This window comes from Gossypium arboreum, chromosome 10 (assembly GCF_025698485.1).
Source record: "Gossypium arboreum isolate Shixiya-1 chromosome 10, ASM2569848v2, whole genome shotgun sequence".
Classification (NCBI taxonomy): Eukaryota; Viridiplantae; Streptophyta; class Magnoliopsida; order Malvales; family Malvaceae; genus Gossypium; species Gossypium arboreum.
This window is the reverse complement of record NC_069079.1, coordinates 110,512,104-110,530,336: the sequence shown is the minus strand read 5'-3', so window position 1 is coordinate 110,530,336 and position 18,233 is coordinate 110,512,104. Positions and strand designations below refer to the sequence as shown.

Below are 18,233 nucleotides of genomic sequence, written 5' to 3'. Positions count from 1 at the left end.
GTTGCAGGAAAAAAAGGTTATGTTATAATCATTTGGGATGGAGATTGTAAAATATATGATCCTTCAAAAGGTGCAATAGCCATTGTTCAAATGAGCTCGAATAGACTGTTTTCATTATAGATAAAAAGTGTTCAGACCTGTTTGCAAGCCAAAGTAGATGATCCATCATGGTTATGGCACTTTCGATTCGGTCATCTAAATTTTGATGGACTAACAACACTCTAACGGAAGAATATGATGACATGACTTCCTCAAATCACTATTCTAGCTGATCCAATATACGAGGAATATGTTATTAGCAAACAACACGATCTCAATTTTCACAAGGAAAGTCATTGAGAGCAAAGAAAGTGTTGGAGCTAATTCATTCTAACATTTGCAAACCAATTTATCCAACATTAAATGGAAGGGAAAATATTTAATCACTTTTATTGATGATTATAGTTGAAAAACATAAGAGTTATTCTTGCAAAATAAATCAGAAGCACTCATGGAATTTAAAAGCTTCAAAGCTCAAGTTGAAAATGAAGTAGAGAGTTGGAGGATAGTACCGCTCAAAAGAATTTGAGACATTTTGCACTGAACAAGGCGCTCAAAGAGAATTCACCGTTGCATACACACCATAACAAAATAGTGTGCCAGAAAGGAAAAATCAAACCATTCTCAACATGGTAAGAAGCCTATTGAAAAAGGGAACATTTTAAAGGCTTTCTAGCCAAAAGCTATAAACTAGAGCATTCATATTTTGAATAGAAGTCCTACCTTTTCTATTCAAAACATGTTGTCGGAGGAAGCATGGAGATGCAGAAAACTAGTAGTAGATCACTTCATAATTTTTGGGTGTCTCGCATATGCACATGTTCCTGAATAAAAAAGGAGAAAGCTTGATTATAAGGGCGAAAATGTATTTTCTTGGTGTAAGTGAGACAACCAAGGCATACAAATTATTTAATCCTTTCATGAAGAAGATCATCATCAGCAGAGACGTCTTTTTTTATGAAAATACTACATGGAATTGGACTGAAAAGGGTGTTAAACAATAAGAAATTCCCACTAATTATGATAGATATAAAGATAAAATTGAAGTTGCAACTCAAGAGTCAAATTCATATGCAATTAATCATCACATGCAACTCTATTGTGAAAATCAACCGGATAATGACATAGTCATCCATGAATTTCAATTGAGAAAGCGACCAACTTGGATGATTGATTATATAAGTGGAGACGAATTATCTGATGATGATCAAATTGCCCATTTTTCTTTGTTTCCAGATTGTGATCCCCTTACATTTTAAGAAGTTGTCAAAGAACAAAAATGACAAAAAGCCATGAAAAAGGAAATCAACTCAATAAAAAGAAACAACACTTGGGAGCTAGCAGAACTTCCAAAATAGAAGAAATCCATTGGTGAAAAATGGGTTTATAAAACAAAATTCAAGAAGAATGGAGAAATTAACAAGTATGAAGCTTGATTAGCCATAAAGGGATATGAGTAGGAGTTTGGTGTTGATTACAAAGAGATATTTCCTTTGGTTGCAAGCTTGGACCCTGTTCGTATGGTTCTTTCCATAGTTGCTCAGAATTTGTGGAAGGTTTATCAATTAGATGTAAAGTCAGCCTTTCTACATGGAGAATTGCGAGAAGAGGTATACATTGATCAACCTTCTGGTTTAATAAAGCAAGGCAATGAAAGTAAGGTATACAAGCTAAAAAAAGCACTATACAAACTAAAACAAGCTCCAAGAGCTTGGTATAGCCATATAGATGCTTATTTTACGAAAGAAGGTTTTTGTAAGTGCCCCATAAACACACACTATTCATAAAATTAGATGGTAATGGAAAATTACTTGTAGTGTCTCTACGTTGATAATTTGATTTACACTGGCAATGATAAACTAATGATCGAGTCCTTTAAGAAAAATATAATGACCGAGTTTGAAATGACTGATTTTGGATTGATGCATTACTTCCTTGGCATAAAAGTTGTGCAATCAGATTCTGGTATATTCATTTCACAAAAGAAATACATTCTTGAGGTTTTGAGTAGGTTTAAAATGTAGGATTGCAATTTGACCTCTATCCGACTGAGTTTGACATAAAGTTAAGAAAGATGATAGAGCTAATAAGATAAATGTTACTTTGTTCAAGCAAATGGTTGGAAGTTTAATGTATATAACTTTCATAAGACTTGACATCATGCATAGTGTTAGCTTAATTAGTCGTTATATGAAAAATCCAAGTAAAAACCATTTGCTAGCTGCTAAAAGAATCTTTCATTATCTTAAAGGCACAATTGATTTTGGTATTATGTACAAAGCAGAAATGAAAAGCTCTTTATTTGGATTTATAGATAGTGATTATGTATAGGAAAAACACATCATGTTTTGTCTTTATGACGAGTTTTGGAGCTGTATCATGGTCATCAAAGAAACAACAGATTGTGACATTTTCATTCACAGAAGTTGAATTTATTGTAACAGATTTATCCTCCTGTTAAGTTGTTTGGCTGAGAAGATTGCTTGAGACACTTCCGTAGTATCAAAAGGAAGCAACAATTATCTACTGTGATAATATTTTAGCAATAAAGATTTCAAAAAGTCTATTTCTTTATGGGAGAAACAAACAGATAGATGTCAGATACCATTTTATATGCAATTTGTGTAATGGTGGTGTAATCGATTTAGTGTTTTGTAACAGTGAAAGTCAAGTAGCTGACATCCTAACAAAGCCATTGAAGCAAGTTGTGTTTGAAAAATTGAGGAGGATGCTTGGAGTATGCTCTTCAAAGGAAGCTACAATTGATGATTAAATGGTTTTATTTTTTTATATTCTTAAACTGATGTCTACAAACATCATTTTAAGGGAGGTGTTAAGATATTTTTCTATGAAATAAGAGTTTTTTATTTTGGTAGTTCCTACTATTTTGTAGACTATTTCCTAATTTTTAGTTATCCAATTACCTACCTATTAGGAGAAGTTTGTTTTTAACGTTATTGAAATTTCCTATATTAAGGTTGTTATTTGGTGAATAAAATATATAATTCAGCTTTCGCTCCTCTAAATCTATTTTCTTATTAAATTCTTATATTTAGTTTTAACAAAAACTCTCAATTAACATTTACACCACGTTTGGTTGGAGCAAATGGAATAGAGATATAATGAAATAGAGCTATAATTCAATTGTTTGGTTCAATGGAACAGATGTTAAGGCTTAAATGACCAAAGTGCCCTTACCAAAAAATTTTTAGGTAGATAATTATTGTTATTGTTCTTAAATTTTAATAAAATTATTATTTAATATAATTTAATAAAAAATAAATAATTTAATGATATATTGGATTGTTAGTCTTAATTAATTCAAATTATACATACTAATTTGAAAAACACTTTTTAAAATAGCAATTCCTAATAACAAAGCTTGATGGAAATGGTACGAACCAATTCGTTTCTGGTAACAAAACTTCTAAACTATGAGTTACCACTATGGAGAACGACATTTCATGTTTGCAGTTATATTATTCTTCCCAACAATAGCAAGAGAAGACAATTCATTTTGTATTTGTTCAAAAATTGGTATTGTACCCACAAATAATAAAAAAAACCTAATAGCATATAACATGATAGAGATGCTAAAAATATTTTGATATTAATGATGAATACTTTCTAGGCATATCAAATTCCTTGCCACCACTTACAAATATATTGATCAACCTTACAAAATGTGCACTCCTTAACCCACCAAATAGAAATACAATGGTTTTCCTTTGAATCTATGAAAGTTAAAATCATAGTTGCCTTTTGGAACAGGACAGTGTAACACCCCTAACCCGTATCTATCGTTAGATTAAGGTTACGGAGTATTACTAATCAATCAAAAACCATGCAACATCAAATTGTTCAATAACTTAAATATATATTAACCATTCAATCACATGCATTTCATCCCTAAATTGAGTCCTCGAGGCCCTAAAAATAGCTTTGGAGCAATTTGGGACTAATTTGAAAAAATTTAAAAGTTTAGGAAAAAATACAAAAATTAAAAATAGAGGTCACACGGCTGTGTGGAACCTCCCAAGCCGTGTAACTTTCGAATAAGGGACACACGACTGTGTCCCAGCCTGTATCCTTACCCGTGTAACTCTCTGAATAGGGCCACACGCTTGTGTCACATGTCCGTATGTTAGGCCATGTAACTTTCTGAGTTGCCTTACATGCCTATGTGCCAGGCCGTGTTAGGCCGTGTGACTCACTAACTTGCATACTAAAGAACTTTCAGATGACACATGGTCGTGTCGCAAGCCATGTGCCTCACACGGCTAAGTCACACGACTGTGTCTTAGGCCTTGTGGACCCAAAATTTACACGCCTGTGTCTTAGGTCTTGTGGACCCAAAATTCACCTAGAATAAAACCATTTCAATACCAAATCATGCTTAACTTCTCAAACCATTCATACACATATTAAATGGACCTAAGCATCACCTAAACACACATCAAAATACCACTTCAAGATACTATTTCAACTAACAAATATGTCATTCAAAGGCACCACATTTAACTATTTCCAAATCATTCAAAACATACAATAAAGACCATTATTAAGCCATTACAAACATACTAAAAGAACTTTATATGCATGCACCTATAAGTGACCAAAATGACATAGTTTGACAAAACATCAAATGGTACCAAACCAACATATCCTTAACAACTTATACATATCAAAAAACCATTAACCTATTCATCAAAATACCATTACAAACACCATATACATGCCATTATAAACCATTGGCCAAAATACTCAAAAAATACCGAAAAGACTTTTGGATAGTATGATAGATCTCCGATGAGCTTCCAACCAATCGAGCTTTTGATGATCTATAAGCAACAACGCTTTAGTAAGTTCATATAAACCAAAACACAACTTACCATTTCCATAATACATATCATAGTTTAAAAATACAAATCAACACCAATGCCATAAGCTTAGAAATGTCTATCCAACATCATCAACTCACAAGTTAGTAAGTTTTCCATGATAATATGAAATCAACCATATTTACAACATAAAGTAGTTCACATTTCCATTCATAAAGTCATGTTTCAATCCAATTGCATACTTATCTTTCTGTTCCCTTTTGTTGCTCTTTGAACTATTTAGAATTATATCGGATACATGGAAAATCTCACACCAAGTGTGCCTATACATATAACCCTAACATTTCCTTTACATCATTGCTCACACGAGCTGTGAAATGGGCCTGCTCACACGAGCTGTGGGTTGGAATGTAAGTTATATGATACTGCTCACACGAGCTGTGGGTCGGAATGTAAGCTATACGATGCTACTCACACAAGCTGTGGAGTATCCACAAAAAATGCAGGACCTTCACCATCGGTAGGACATTTAGGACCAACAACAAAAACATAAAATCCCTAATGACATGTCATTTGTATCCTAAGAATTCCTAAGGTTCAACAGGGACTCAATATCCGTAAATTCATCATAATTTTGTTACATTTTTATATTGATCAATTACATTAAGCATAACATAGTAAGTGTTCAATATAAATAACATTAATACGATAATCGTTCATACGAACTTACCTCGATGACTAGAATCGTAGAAATTAGGTCGAACTAATCCGAAGCTTTAGCTTTTCTTTGATCTAAGTCCTAACGTGGTTTATCTTGATCTAAATAGGTAATTTCAATTAATTAAATACTTCTAGCATTTAATTTAATCCACATTTCATATTTTATAAAATTACCAATTTGCCCCTAACATTTTAACTTTCACAATTTAATCCTTAAGTTTATATATTGCAATTTAACCATTTTAACTTAAATCCATGTTAATCATAGATACAAGGGACCTTGAAATAACTCATATTTAGTATCATTTCACAATAAAACCCTAGAATTTACACCTTTAACAATTTAATCCCTAATTCCAAAATTCATAAAAATCAATTAACAAAGCTTGTTTATTTTCCAAAATAATATATCATTTAACATCAAAACCTACTCAAAAACATCCATGGCATAACCCTAAACCTTTAACAGTTTTGCAAATTAACCTCCAGGCTAGCTAGATTAAGCTAAAACTATATCAAAAACATAAAAATCATTAAAAATGGGGCTCGGGATCACTTACATGCACACACCTAAGCTAATCGAACCTTCAAACCCTAGCAATGGCTATTCTTCCTTCAAATTTCGTGGAGAAAATGAATAATGAAGATGAAGCAAATTTTGTTTTGTTTAATTTAGGTTTTATTTGTTCAATTATCATTTTAACCTTTAAAAACTATTATAATTACAATAAAACCTTGCCATGTGCATCCACTATCTCATTTAAATGGTTTATTTACCATTCAAGTCCATTAACTTTCATTTCAAAGTCATTTAACCCCTTTAGCTAATAGAACTCTACTTTTTTTTACTTTTTATGATTTAGTCATTTTCACTTAATTAACTATTTAAACATTAAAATTTAAGAAATTTTAATACGACCATAATAATATCCCGTAGACCTGTAATAAATAATAAAAATATAATTTACCCATCGGAATTGTGGTCTCAAAACCACTATTTCTGTCATCACAAAAAATGAGCTGTTACAAGCAGCAAAGCTAGAAGTGTCTTCTCCCTAGGGCCCTGCCAATCAAATCACCTTCATTAGTTACAATGCAGGATATTATGTCAACTTAAAGATTTCATTTTGCACCCACATCTGAGGGAAAGACAAATAATTACCAAACAATATATTCACATAAAAAGATGATTATGGATTTGAATCTAGAAGACACCCTGATCACAACCCATTTTATCGAATCCCCTAAATTTATTGTTAGCAGACACAAATTGTAAATCTTCTCATCTGTAACATGGTAAGCACTTGGATACTACAGCCGTTTCAAAGTCAAAACAATCATTAGTAGGCTCCACTGGAATAAATCGGTAGTAGAACTATAACTTATCAACAAAGAAAATCATTGATTCATAGTGCTTTCTGAAAATGTTCAACTACAATCCATCCAATCAATTTCATAGGAAGCTTTATATTCTTAGGCAACCATGTTGCCAGAACAAAATTGAATGTCTTCAGTTAGAATGAATTTGGCCTAGGCAGTAGGTAAGCAAAATTCATGCAAAGGATTAAGGCAATGTGTACTTGGGTGCTTGAATCGGTCAAAGCTCTGTGCCTATGCCAAAGATCACTTAAAATGTGTTTTGAAATTAAAGACTAATGAAGAACATATAAGACATGCTAGAAATTTTCAACATTAGAAACTTGTGTTTCCATATTCACATCAGTTATTAATTTCAACACATCAATTAAGAATATAATGAATAAAAAATTAACAATAAACAAGATAAAAATACATAAAAGAAGCTAAATTACCATAGGTATTCCTAGCTCTTTAAGGTCATTTTCACCCATTTGCTTCAATGCAGTCATATCCACCTGAGTAAGATATCAAACCTAAAGATCAATCGAGCTATAGATAAAAATAAAGCAATTTACCAATCAAAATTACATCTGTTTATGATATTTCAGAAACCTAAAACTATTAAGTAAATCTTCAGATTTTGGAAGATAGAATAGCTGCAGCAACACCATACAGGAAATTTCTCTATGTACAATCTGTTTGGAAATATCAATACTCAAATGCCTTGAAGATACTTATAATTGTTTTATAAGACATTCATAAGTTTAACAACAATACCAAATTTATAATCATTTAAAACACACAAACACCAACCATAGTTGGCAGAATAACCATATCTGACATTTGTCAAGTAAAAGTAGATTTTGATATTTTATTTAAAGTAAAATCAATAAAAATATGTCCCTGCATCTCTACAGCATAAAATCCTCTACCCCTTTTTGTCATTTTGGGAAGAGGGTTGTCAATTTGGCATGGGGAGGGATATGAAGGTACGTGAATCATCCTTCATTCTTAGTATTTGTCAAAACTAGAACCAATGACTCAAGTAAATGTTATTGGGAAGCTACTAGTCCAGCTCCACAACATATATTATACTAGATATGAATAAGCCCTACAATTTCCACATACATTTTCACTATCATCTTAACCCTCCTTCATTTTTACAATAAATAAAACATCATTTGGTGAAGTGTAAATGAAAAATTGCTACGTACATATCTACTTGAAAATAAAGTGTATAAACAAGATAAAATGCATCAAAAATTTTATCTGGGTATTAATTAAAAGGAGAAAAGAAAGAAGCTAGTTGCTCATCACAAACAAAAGTTCTTTTCTTTCTTTGGATGGAAGAAATGAAAGACTAAGACATTTCATTTAAGTGGGGATAATAGCCCCAAGTTTCCATTTTTCATTTTCTCACAATCCAAACAAAAGTCCAAGTTTCCAATAGTGGACGTTAAAGGCCTCTCTCCCAGTTCCCGACCCAATCTTTGCTTGTTCCATTTTCAATAACCCTGAAAATAAACCAAGACTTTGAAATTAAAAAAATAGATTTATTCTTAGGATAACAAAAAGAGCAGAGAGGAAAACAAAAGGAAGAACAGAAGAGAGAAAAAGGTTTACCTGAAGGATGTTGCGATGAAGGGGAGGAGTGCTAGTGGCCGGAGGAGAATGAAGCAAGGGAGGCTGAGATTGAGAGTGGTTATTGAGTTGAGTGAGAACATTTTTTAGGTGAGAAAGTGAGGAGGGTAAAATGGAATTCTTTGGGCACCGAATCAGCATTCAATGGGAATGAAAGGGAATAAAAATGGCTCTTATTCTCTCCATAAGCCTGTAATGGAATATAACCATAATAGGCATTCCACTCAACCAAACATTGGTTTGTGGAGGGCCTGCAGAATTGAGTTGTAATGGCATAACTATTACAGTGAACCAAGCATGGCCTTATTGGTGGGATGGATAAAAATAATGGGTGTCGGTATTTAAAAAAAGTACAAAGTTTAGGTAGAAGGTAGGTTAAAATAAAATCAGGTCTCAAGTAGTATAAATTATCAAATTTAGGTATCTCCATATATATTTACGCTTTATTGAAATTTATTTCAAAGATATAATATTATATGTTTGAATTTGTAATGATTATTTAAAAAATAATTAGTATATTCAAATTAAAATTTATATATAATTAACATTAATTACTTGACAAATATTTAAAGTTTATTATATATTAAAATATTAATAATAAGTTACAATAAATTATTTTTAATATTTTTATTAAAATATCATAATATTAAAAAAATAAATATTATTTAAATACATATTATTATTTTACTATATTATATTTAACATAAATATTTGAAGTCTAAAAACACTTTTTAACAAATTGGTTAAATTTTGCATCAAACTTAGCCCAATAAATCTCAAATAATAGTCTATGGGCTAAACTTCAATAGGCATTAAGGGCTTTTGCAGGGTTTTAGATCCTATAGGGTTTCTTTACCTTCTTTGCACTACGGTTTTTCTTATCATTTTTCAGGAACGAAAATGAATTTAACGTAATCGAAATATTTGTAACCTATGACTATGACGTTCGACTAATTTGTACACAAATAGTGGAAAGTAAAAGAAAAATGCAGTCGATTGATGATGATTTTGGTGATTTGTATGCTGATGTTGAAGTCCAAGCTAGCTCAGCTGTTGGCGAACCACAGGAGAATAACCCTGGCAATGGCTTCAAAAGCACCGAGGTGCATAATAAGTTCATCGCCGGTTCAGTTACGGAAGATAGTGACAGCGAGGACGATTTGAACATTGTGTTGAATGATGATGATTGCGATAAGTTTTCGGTCACCGGTGCTAGGAGTCACGGTGGTAGCTACGAGGAGAACGAAAATGGTGATTTTGGTGTAGATGGAACCGGGTCGGATAATATTTCAAGGCGAGTGGAACCGTTTAGTGATGGGTCGGAGCTGAAATTTAGAGGGAATGGTGTAGAAAGAGGGACTGGAGCTAAAATTGAGGTTAATTCTCTCTTCAATGTAACTTTTTTTTGCTAATGTATTGTACTTAAAGTAGCATAGTTTTATTTATTTATGTTTCGTTTCGTTTCGTTTCGTTTTATGTATATGTTAGTATTGTTTTAGCTTTTTTTTTAATGGAGAAAATGAACATTTCTTTCCTTGATGTAAATTACAACCATTTGTGCTCTTAATTTTGATCTTTATTGTATCAAAGCAGTGTATACTTTTTTTTTTTTCTAGATTTGTGTTAATTCATGATTTGAGTTTTTATATCGTAGTATGTGAGACCTCATGGATCATCATTTCCAAGTAATATAAGGGTTAATGGACATACTGGTGTGTTGTCATTTTCTTCTAAGTCGAGAAGAGGTGACCGGGAAGACGATGTTTACAACCAAAACAAGGTTGCTACCATGAAACCATTGCTACATCAATTTGGACATGGTTTTTCCCTTCCATGGTACAGGTTGGTTGATGCACTTTAATCTTTGATTATATTGAACCTTAATTTGCTATGGGTTCCTTTCATGTATCATGCATTGAAAAATGCAAATAATTTTCAGGCTGTCTAAGCTCTGTAATGACAATTAATGTTATCTGAGTTTTTTAGTTACTATCTTTTAATGCTCATTTAGAAATGTGAGTTATTAACTCTGTTATAGAGCTTTTCTAATCTATTCCTTAATGTTGTTGACTATGTTTCTTATCCTTCCCGCCTTAATTTCTGTCAGGACAATATTGGATGTCAATATTGATGCATTTGAGGAGAAACCTTGGAGGCATGCTTCTGCAGATATGTCAGATTTCTTCAATTACGGATTCAATGAGGATAGTTGGAAAGAATACTGTAACTCCCTGGTAAGTAATTTATTATCATGCTAATTGTCTTGCCATGTTTTCACCTTGCGGTGTAGCTCATTTCTTCTACTATGATGCTACTGCAGTTTAGCTGGATGGTTTTCTTTTAAAATTTTTTTTATAGCACTTTGCTTACGGAAACCTTTTATTGAGGTTTTTAACAGGAGAAACTTGGGCAACAAACATCGAGGCAGGCTAGGATTCCTTCTCATTATTCTTCAAAACTTGACCAGGTTGATTATTTTAACCTTAGTAATACTCTTGAGTTTTTAGGTAATGAACTGTAAAAGTATCTCAATTATCTGAGTTTTCCAACTTTTTGTATGGTGATAGGCTTATGAAGCTGAGGCTGGTCATGAGATAGTAACTCGGGAAGCTATAACAGAGGATGTAGCTAAGGTTGATTCGTCATTGAAATGTGCTGATAGAGGAGAGATGCTCTTGGAACTGGTATGCTTAAAGCTTCAGTGTCTGATACAACAATCTTCATAGCATCTGTTTCGTGGGTGTTGTTTAATTCTTTAGTGGTTTTTACTTCAGCCAAAAGGAAGAGCAATTAAGGTTGAAGACAGCATCAATGAACGCCAACCATCCATGGATATAAGGCGTCCACGTTTTCAAGATTCTGATGTTATTATAGAGGTCTGCTTTGACTCTAGTCTTTAATGCACAATATGCACAATTCTTACATATTGTAACCTTTGTATCATTTTTAATTCCATGGGTTGGCTCCAGATAACTGTGCAGGATTCCACTGTGGATTCATCTGACTCTGCAAAGGAGGAATTAGGTCATGGTAGCAAGTCTAAAGTGTCAGAGTCTGGGAAGCTGGATGCAAAGGATGATAGAAATGTTTGCTTTTCCATTAGTGCTAGCAGTGAGGAATTGAATGAAGAGCATTATGCAAGGGCTAGAAATGTGTCCACATCTTCTTTGGAGAGGTCTGAATCATTTGTTTCTTGAACTATATTTTTCTATATTATAAATATGATGGATATTTGAAGCTTATAGATCCTTCTACTGAGTTCTCTACGTGCTTGATTTGTCCTGCACATCCTTTGTTGGAACTTCTGGTTCTAACATGGGTGTTTTTTTTTTATTCACTTGATTTTAAGTGCTAGTGTTAAAGGGTTTCTCTGCCTCCCAAAAGAAGGAAGAAAACGAGGGATTCCATAAAAACTAAAAAGGAGACTAGTACTTGTTTAAAACTTGAAAACAAGATTTACTGTTGGCACTTGACATATCTAGTATGTTTACATCTGGCATTTTAAGCTTCGTCTGCTTGTATCAGCTTCTGATGGCTGCATAGTTGTACCATATTTTAGTGATTATTTTTAGTAAGCTTTTCTTTATTGTTATTATTATTATAAACCACTGACAGCCTAATTTTTTAAAAAAACATCTGATTAGGTCTTTGCAGCCGGCATCTAATCAAACTTCACTAGAGACCAGTGATCATGGCAAGGCCTATGTCTCTGATATGAATGGGGGTTGCCATCAAAATATGGAAGTTCACATTTCAGAAGGAACTGCTGAAGCAGTGGTAACCAAAAATAAGGAAAATGAAGCAGCCTGCAGAAATACTCACCATTCACATACTTACGTTACTGAGACAGAACCATCACTTGACAATCGAAGTCATTTTAGCCCTACACTTTCCTTTTCTGGAAGCGATCCTGAAGATAGTGTCGATGCTGCTTCCATTGAAATCCAAAGTCCATTAAGAAGGAAAGAACCAGGTTACGGCACTGGATTACAGAAGTCACTTGATCATAAGAGTTCCAGAAGTGATGGCCCCAAAATGAAATTAAATGATGGAGAAGGTTTTTGGAACATACAACTCCCATGAGAGACAAGCGAAAGCATGAGAGTTGGAGACACCAGCATTCCTTGAAACAGAGGGTCGTGGTTGAAAGTGATGATGAGTATGACCCTTATCCAATATCAGATGCAGAGGGTGATTGGAAAAGATACCGAAGAGATGGAAATCTCACTGAGGAAGAATGGAAGCATCACCGTGGTAGACCTCACGGTATTATTGACCAGAAGATATACCCTGAAAACTGCTATGAAGCTTCCCTTTATCAAATGCGAGGGAACTCTGTTATAAAGATTACTCATCTGTTTACTGTGGCAGACGGAAGGAAAGATTGAAAGATCATGTTTATCATGATAAAGAAACTTCCTCATATTACAGGGAGAAAGAACCTTGTGTTAACCGCAGTAAAAGGTTTACTGACAGCCATCTTTGGGCTCTCAGCAGAAAAGCTCATCTGCGCTATCACTTTGTTAGAAGAAACTGGAATGAGAAGGAGTTTTATCATGAAAGACGAGCTGGCGTAGCTAAAGAAGATGACATGGAAGGGTTTTGGTATCGTGGACAAAGACTTCCTGCTCAGAAGATTTTGGTTCCTCACACTTGCGGAGAATCTGGGAGTTTAGCCTCAAGGTATTCCTCTGCTTCAACAGAAAGAGATATTCAATGGAGAAGGGGAAGTGAAAGACTCCAACTTAGGAAGAAAACTGATCATGGTGATCATCCCTTAGATTATAAGCATGAAGATGAGTGGTTAAAACAAAAGTATGACTCATCTATTTCATTCACATGCTGTGAAAGGGGTTTGGTTAAATCATATGAGAGATGCATACCACCCATCAGGAGAGAAGTCAAAGTTTCTGGCAGAGAAGGTAGATTTGTTGATGCTGCCCTTTTCCATTTGAATAGATCAGGGACCGTTGAAAGTGAAGATGAGCGTCAGAGACATGCATATAGCAGATCTCTGGCATTGGCAATTGACATAGAACTGTCAGCACGTAATGGAAGAAGATGGTTTAATACTGTATTACCCAGAAATGAGGCATCTGACTCTCTAATTGAAAGATGTCATAAACATCAGAGAATAGTATGTAATGAGGAAGACCGAGACAGTACTTGGTTTAGTTCCTACAATTATACTGATGAAAATAATTTGCAAAAGGATAATGAAGTTCAGTCACAGGGAAGAGGTCGTAGTAAGCGATCTAGAGTACTACACTGGAGAGAGGATAAATTACTTGTAAATGATAGATTGTTTGCTCAAGGGGTGTCTTTTTCTTGTGAAAAAACTTCTAAGCATGATTCAATTCATGCTACGCGTGGGTCACACCAGGATGAGGTGTTTAATGATGATTCAATGTTAGAGCATCATGGATATGAAATGATAAGTGAAGGAAGTAATGCCAACTGTGTTAAAAGAAAATCTTTTATTAGGTATAGAGGTGAGAATGAGCAGGAGGTCCTGAAGGACAGGGACCCTGTTGACTTGATTGTTGGGGAAAGAAAGGTAAAGCTGGGGAAACCAAGGTCAAGGAAATCTTGTATCATTTGTACTTGTATATATGAGTGTTCTATTTGTGTTGGTCAAATCCTTTTTTTTCTTTTCCATCTAATGATCTTATTGCATATTTCTTATTTTCTTCTTTTCTACGATGCTCCACCTTCAAAGGCCTTTAATACTAGTTGAAGTGCTGGAGTACAGGATAATTTATTTAAGTTAGAATAAGTACCTTTTTCATTAGCTGATGGAGGCTATGCTTCTACTTTCAAAATTCATACACTTTAACTTCTCTAGACAGAACTACAGGTCCAAGTAATTTGTTCATGTCAGTTTAATTACTTGATTTTTTTAATTTAAATTTTTGTGAATTTGACAAAATGATTTGTCACTATTTGCAGACAATTTGACAGTTCGTATTCTTTTAATTTTACTTTTCTCTTTGCATTTTTACTTCCATGTGCACTACTTGCATGGTTACGTTCATAGGCTATTCATGATTGATATTGACTTCTTCCTAGATTTTTGTTATTGAGTACCATGCATAAACATCTGATTTGTCATTTCATCTGACCATATATATAAATCTGGTAAATTATCTAGAGCATGGTCAATTATAGTCTGTGACATTTCCGTATGATAATACCTTCTGCAGTCTTCTGGAAGACACTCAGATAGTAGAAGCTTAGTGAGCAAAGCAAGGGTCGTAAAGATGGGCTCAGAATATCTTACGGAGCGGAAAGCTGATATGGAATTTCATGACTCTTATGGAAGCAAAGCAGCTAATAAAGACAACTGTAATACGAATGGCCGAAGAAATAACAATGAGAAACAGTTTGGTAAGTTCTCAGTTACAGAGTGTAACAAAGATTCGGATATCGAGGAGGGTCAGATCATACACGAAGAGCAAAGTGTTGAAGATATTAACCCGGAAAAGGAAAATGCTTCTGAGACTATGATGCAAAGGGGGAAGGCGAAGATGAGAACATTGCTCATGGATAGTGCTTCTGATAAGAATGGAGCTGTAGGTGAATATGAGAACAAACGGATACTGGAGACACTAGCAAAGATGGAGAAAAGAAGGGAACGGTTTAGGGATCCAATCACAATAAAACGGGAACAGGACAAGATCTCTGCTCCCCAAGTTGAACTGGTTGTCCAGACTAATGAAACAAAGCGACAGAGGCCTGCTAGAAAGAGGCAGTGGGGTGTAAGTTAGCTTTTCTATAGTTTACTTCATGCCATCTTACTGAAGATGATATGGTCTCCTCAGGTTTCAGGTGAAGCAGGATTTTCATTCTCCGTTCTGAAGGGGCAAGTAACGGCTGCCGTGGTACATGCCTTTAAACATCACAATCATCATGTCTCTTCCGTATAAAATAATATTGACTTCAAAAATTACAGTGGGTGAATTTTATTTTATTTTTGTTCTTGTTCCAGTTCTTCATCTTGGCAAACTGCATATGATTTTTTTATGCTCATGATGAAAGTATTAATGTTTTCAAGGTTTAAGCTTATTCATTGCTGACAATGTTACATTTGTGGCATTTTTATCCAGTCTAAAGGCTTTGGTTAATCATGGTTTAGAAGATTTGATTCATATTCAACTATTGGGTATATTTATTTGATTTGATTAAATCTGTTTTACTGGAAATGGCTTCTATTTTGTGTCTAATCAAATAAACAAATTTCAATGTAAACTTGGAGTCTCAAATAACAAAAATTTGCCATTTTTTATTATTACTAAATCCAACTTTATTAATTTTGAGTTCATTTAGAAGAATCCGACTTTTATAGAGTTAGAAAGACTTGATATAATAAAAAGTATTCCTATAAAATAATTCATAATTGAAAACAATATTCAATTCATCTACTCTCAATTTCTACACTTCTTCTTGATACCATTTAATTTCGTGCTGACATTGTAAATTATGCAAATCGATTGTGTAACATATTATAGGTTTTTAAAGATTTTTTTTATTCAACTTGGACAAAGGTATGTAAATATTCATTTATACATATTTATTAGTAATTTTATATATATTTTATAATTTTAAAAATGATATTTTATAAAAATTTTCTAAACTAGAAATTTTAAATTTTAAATTTTGATTTTTTAAAACTTTTATTCTAAACCCTAAAATATAAAAAATATATAACTTTTTTTATAATTTTAAAACTATAAGTTATAAAAATTGAAAAATATTTTATTTTTCTAAATATCAAATTTATGTAAAATTATATAATTACTAAAAAGTTGCATGCACATAATACAAGGTAATTAAAAAATAAAAAACTTAAAAAATCTATAATAAGCAACATCATCAATATCAAATCACTTGCCACATCATCAATTCTTAATTTTAGATGCCAAATTAGTCAACGGAATTAAAGACTTTTACAAATATACGTAATTTAAAGATTTAATTAATTAATTATTTTTATTTGTTTTTAATTAAGTGCTTAATTAATTTATTGAATTATCTTATAAAACTATTCTGGTTATAAAAAGTAAATGGGTTAAGTTAAAGAATAATTCTATGGTGTTGTGAAATAATAAAGAAAGAATAAACTAAAATGTGATAGAAGAAAGAGTGTAGAGAGAATGTAGAAGAGAGAGTGTATCTTCTTTTTTATATATTTTTTATGAGTACATGAGCCCCATATATATATAGGGGTTAAAAGTAACTCTCTAATTATTATAGGGCATGTAAAGGGTCATGACCTTTTATCTCTCATATTAATGGGGTATAGGAAAAATCTCATAACTTATGGGGTATAGGAAGAGTTTTATAACTTATGGGGTTGATAATGACATCCACATAAATATTTCATAACACTCCCCCTTGGATGTTCATTATCTAATTATGCCTCGTTAAAACCTTACTAAGAAAAACCCAGTAGGACAAAAACTTAGTGAAGGAAAAATAGTACATAATTATACGCTTGATATGATGCCTCATTAAAAACCTTACCTGGAAAACCCAGTGGGATAAAACCAAGGTTAAGGGAAAAAGAGTACAGCGCGTATTAACTCCCCCTAATGGCTACATCACTTGAGATCTCGAAGGTGACGCATTCCAATGTAGTAAACAAGCTTATGAAACACTGATATAGGAAGCGCCTTAGTGAATAAATCTGCTAAATTCTCACTTGAACTAATCTGCTTAACTTTTATCTCCTTAATCTTCTGGAGGTCATGAGTGAAGAAGAATTTTGGTGCAATGTGTTTTGTTCTGTCACCTTTGATGTATCCACTATCGAGCTGATCAATGCATGCTGTGTTGTCTTCAAACAAGATAGTTGTAGCTTCCTTTCCAGATGATAAACCACAATTATTCCTTATATGCTGGATCATAGATCTTAGCCATACACATTCACGACTTGCTTCATGGATTGCTAAGATTTCTGCATGATTAGACGAGGTTGCTGCAATTGTTTGCTTCATTGAGCGCCAAAAGATTGCAGTACCTCCATATGTAAAAACATATCCAGTTTGTGATTTTCTATTATGAGGGTCTGACATAAATCCTGCATCTGCAAAACCAATTAACTCTGTCTTGGATTTATTAAGGAAAAATAGACCCATATTCTTTGTGCCTTGGAGATAACGAAATATCTGTTTTACTCTAGTCCAATGTCTCCGAGTTGGACATGAGCTAAATCTTGCTAGCAAATTTACAGAAAAAGATATATCAGGTCGGGTATGGCTAGCAAGATACATTAATGCCCCAATTGCACTGAGGTATGACACTTTAGGACCAAGAAAATCTTCACTATCTTCCCGAGGACGGAAAGGGTCTTTACTTGGATCAAGTGATCTTACAACCATCGGGGTAGTTATTGGATGTGCCTTATCCATATAAAATCTCTTTAGCACCTTTTCAATATACGTTGATTGATGCACAAGGATTCCTTCTTTTAGGTGCTCAATTTGTAACCCCAAACAAAATTTCGTTCTTCCAAGGTCTTTCATTTCAAATTCTTTCTTCAAGCACTCAATAGTCTTTTGGATCTCTTCAGGAGTTCCAATGATATTCAAATCATCAACATATACTACAATAATTACATATCCAGATCCAAAC

At 33.3% G+C, this 18,233-nt stretch overlaps 1 protein-coding gene and 1 long non-coding RNA gene across 2 annotated transcripts; one reads left to right on the top strand and one right to left on the bottom strand.

The window, feature by feature from the left end:
* Nucleotides 1–8,269: 8,269 nt before the first annotated feature.
* Nucleotides 8,270–8,908, bottom strand: LOC128281685 (uncharacterized). Its single transcript, XR_008271941.1, has 2 exons — nucleotides 8,583–8,908; nucleotides 8,270–8,473 (listed from the first exon to the last, which is right to left on the bottom strand). It is a non-coding gene; the product is annotated as an uncharacterized LOC128281685 (long non-coding RNA).
* A 479-nt stretch (nucleotides 8,909–9,387) lies between these two features.
* Nucleotides 9,388–15,665, top strand: LOC108488262 (FIP1[III]-like protein). The gene is made up of 11 exons (XM_053020303.1): nucleotides 9,388–9,994; nucleotides 10,255–10,442; nucleotides 10,708–10,834; nucleotides 10,999–11,067; nucleotides 11,168–11,284; nucleotides 11,375–11,476; nucleotides 11,570–11,775; nucleotides 12,245–12,657; nucleotides 12,783–12,843; nucleotides 12,909–14,157; nucleotides 14,804–15,665. Exons 1-11 carry the CDS (start codon nucleotides 9,587–9,589, stop codon nucleotides 15,365–15,367), a joined length of 3,504 nt encoding a protein of 1,167 aa, XP_052876263.1. The 5' UTR covers nucleotides 9,388–9,586; the 3' UTR covers nucleotides 15,368–15,665.
* The last annotated feature ends 2,568 nt before the right edge of the window (nucleotides 15,666–18,233 follow it).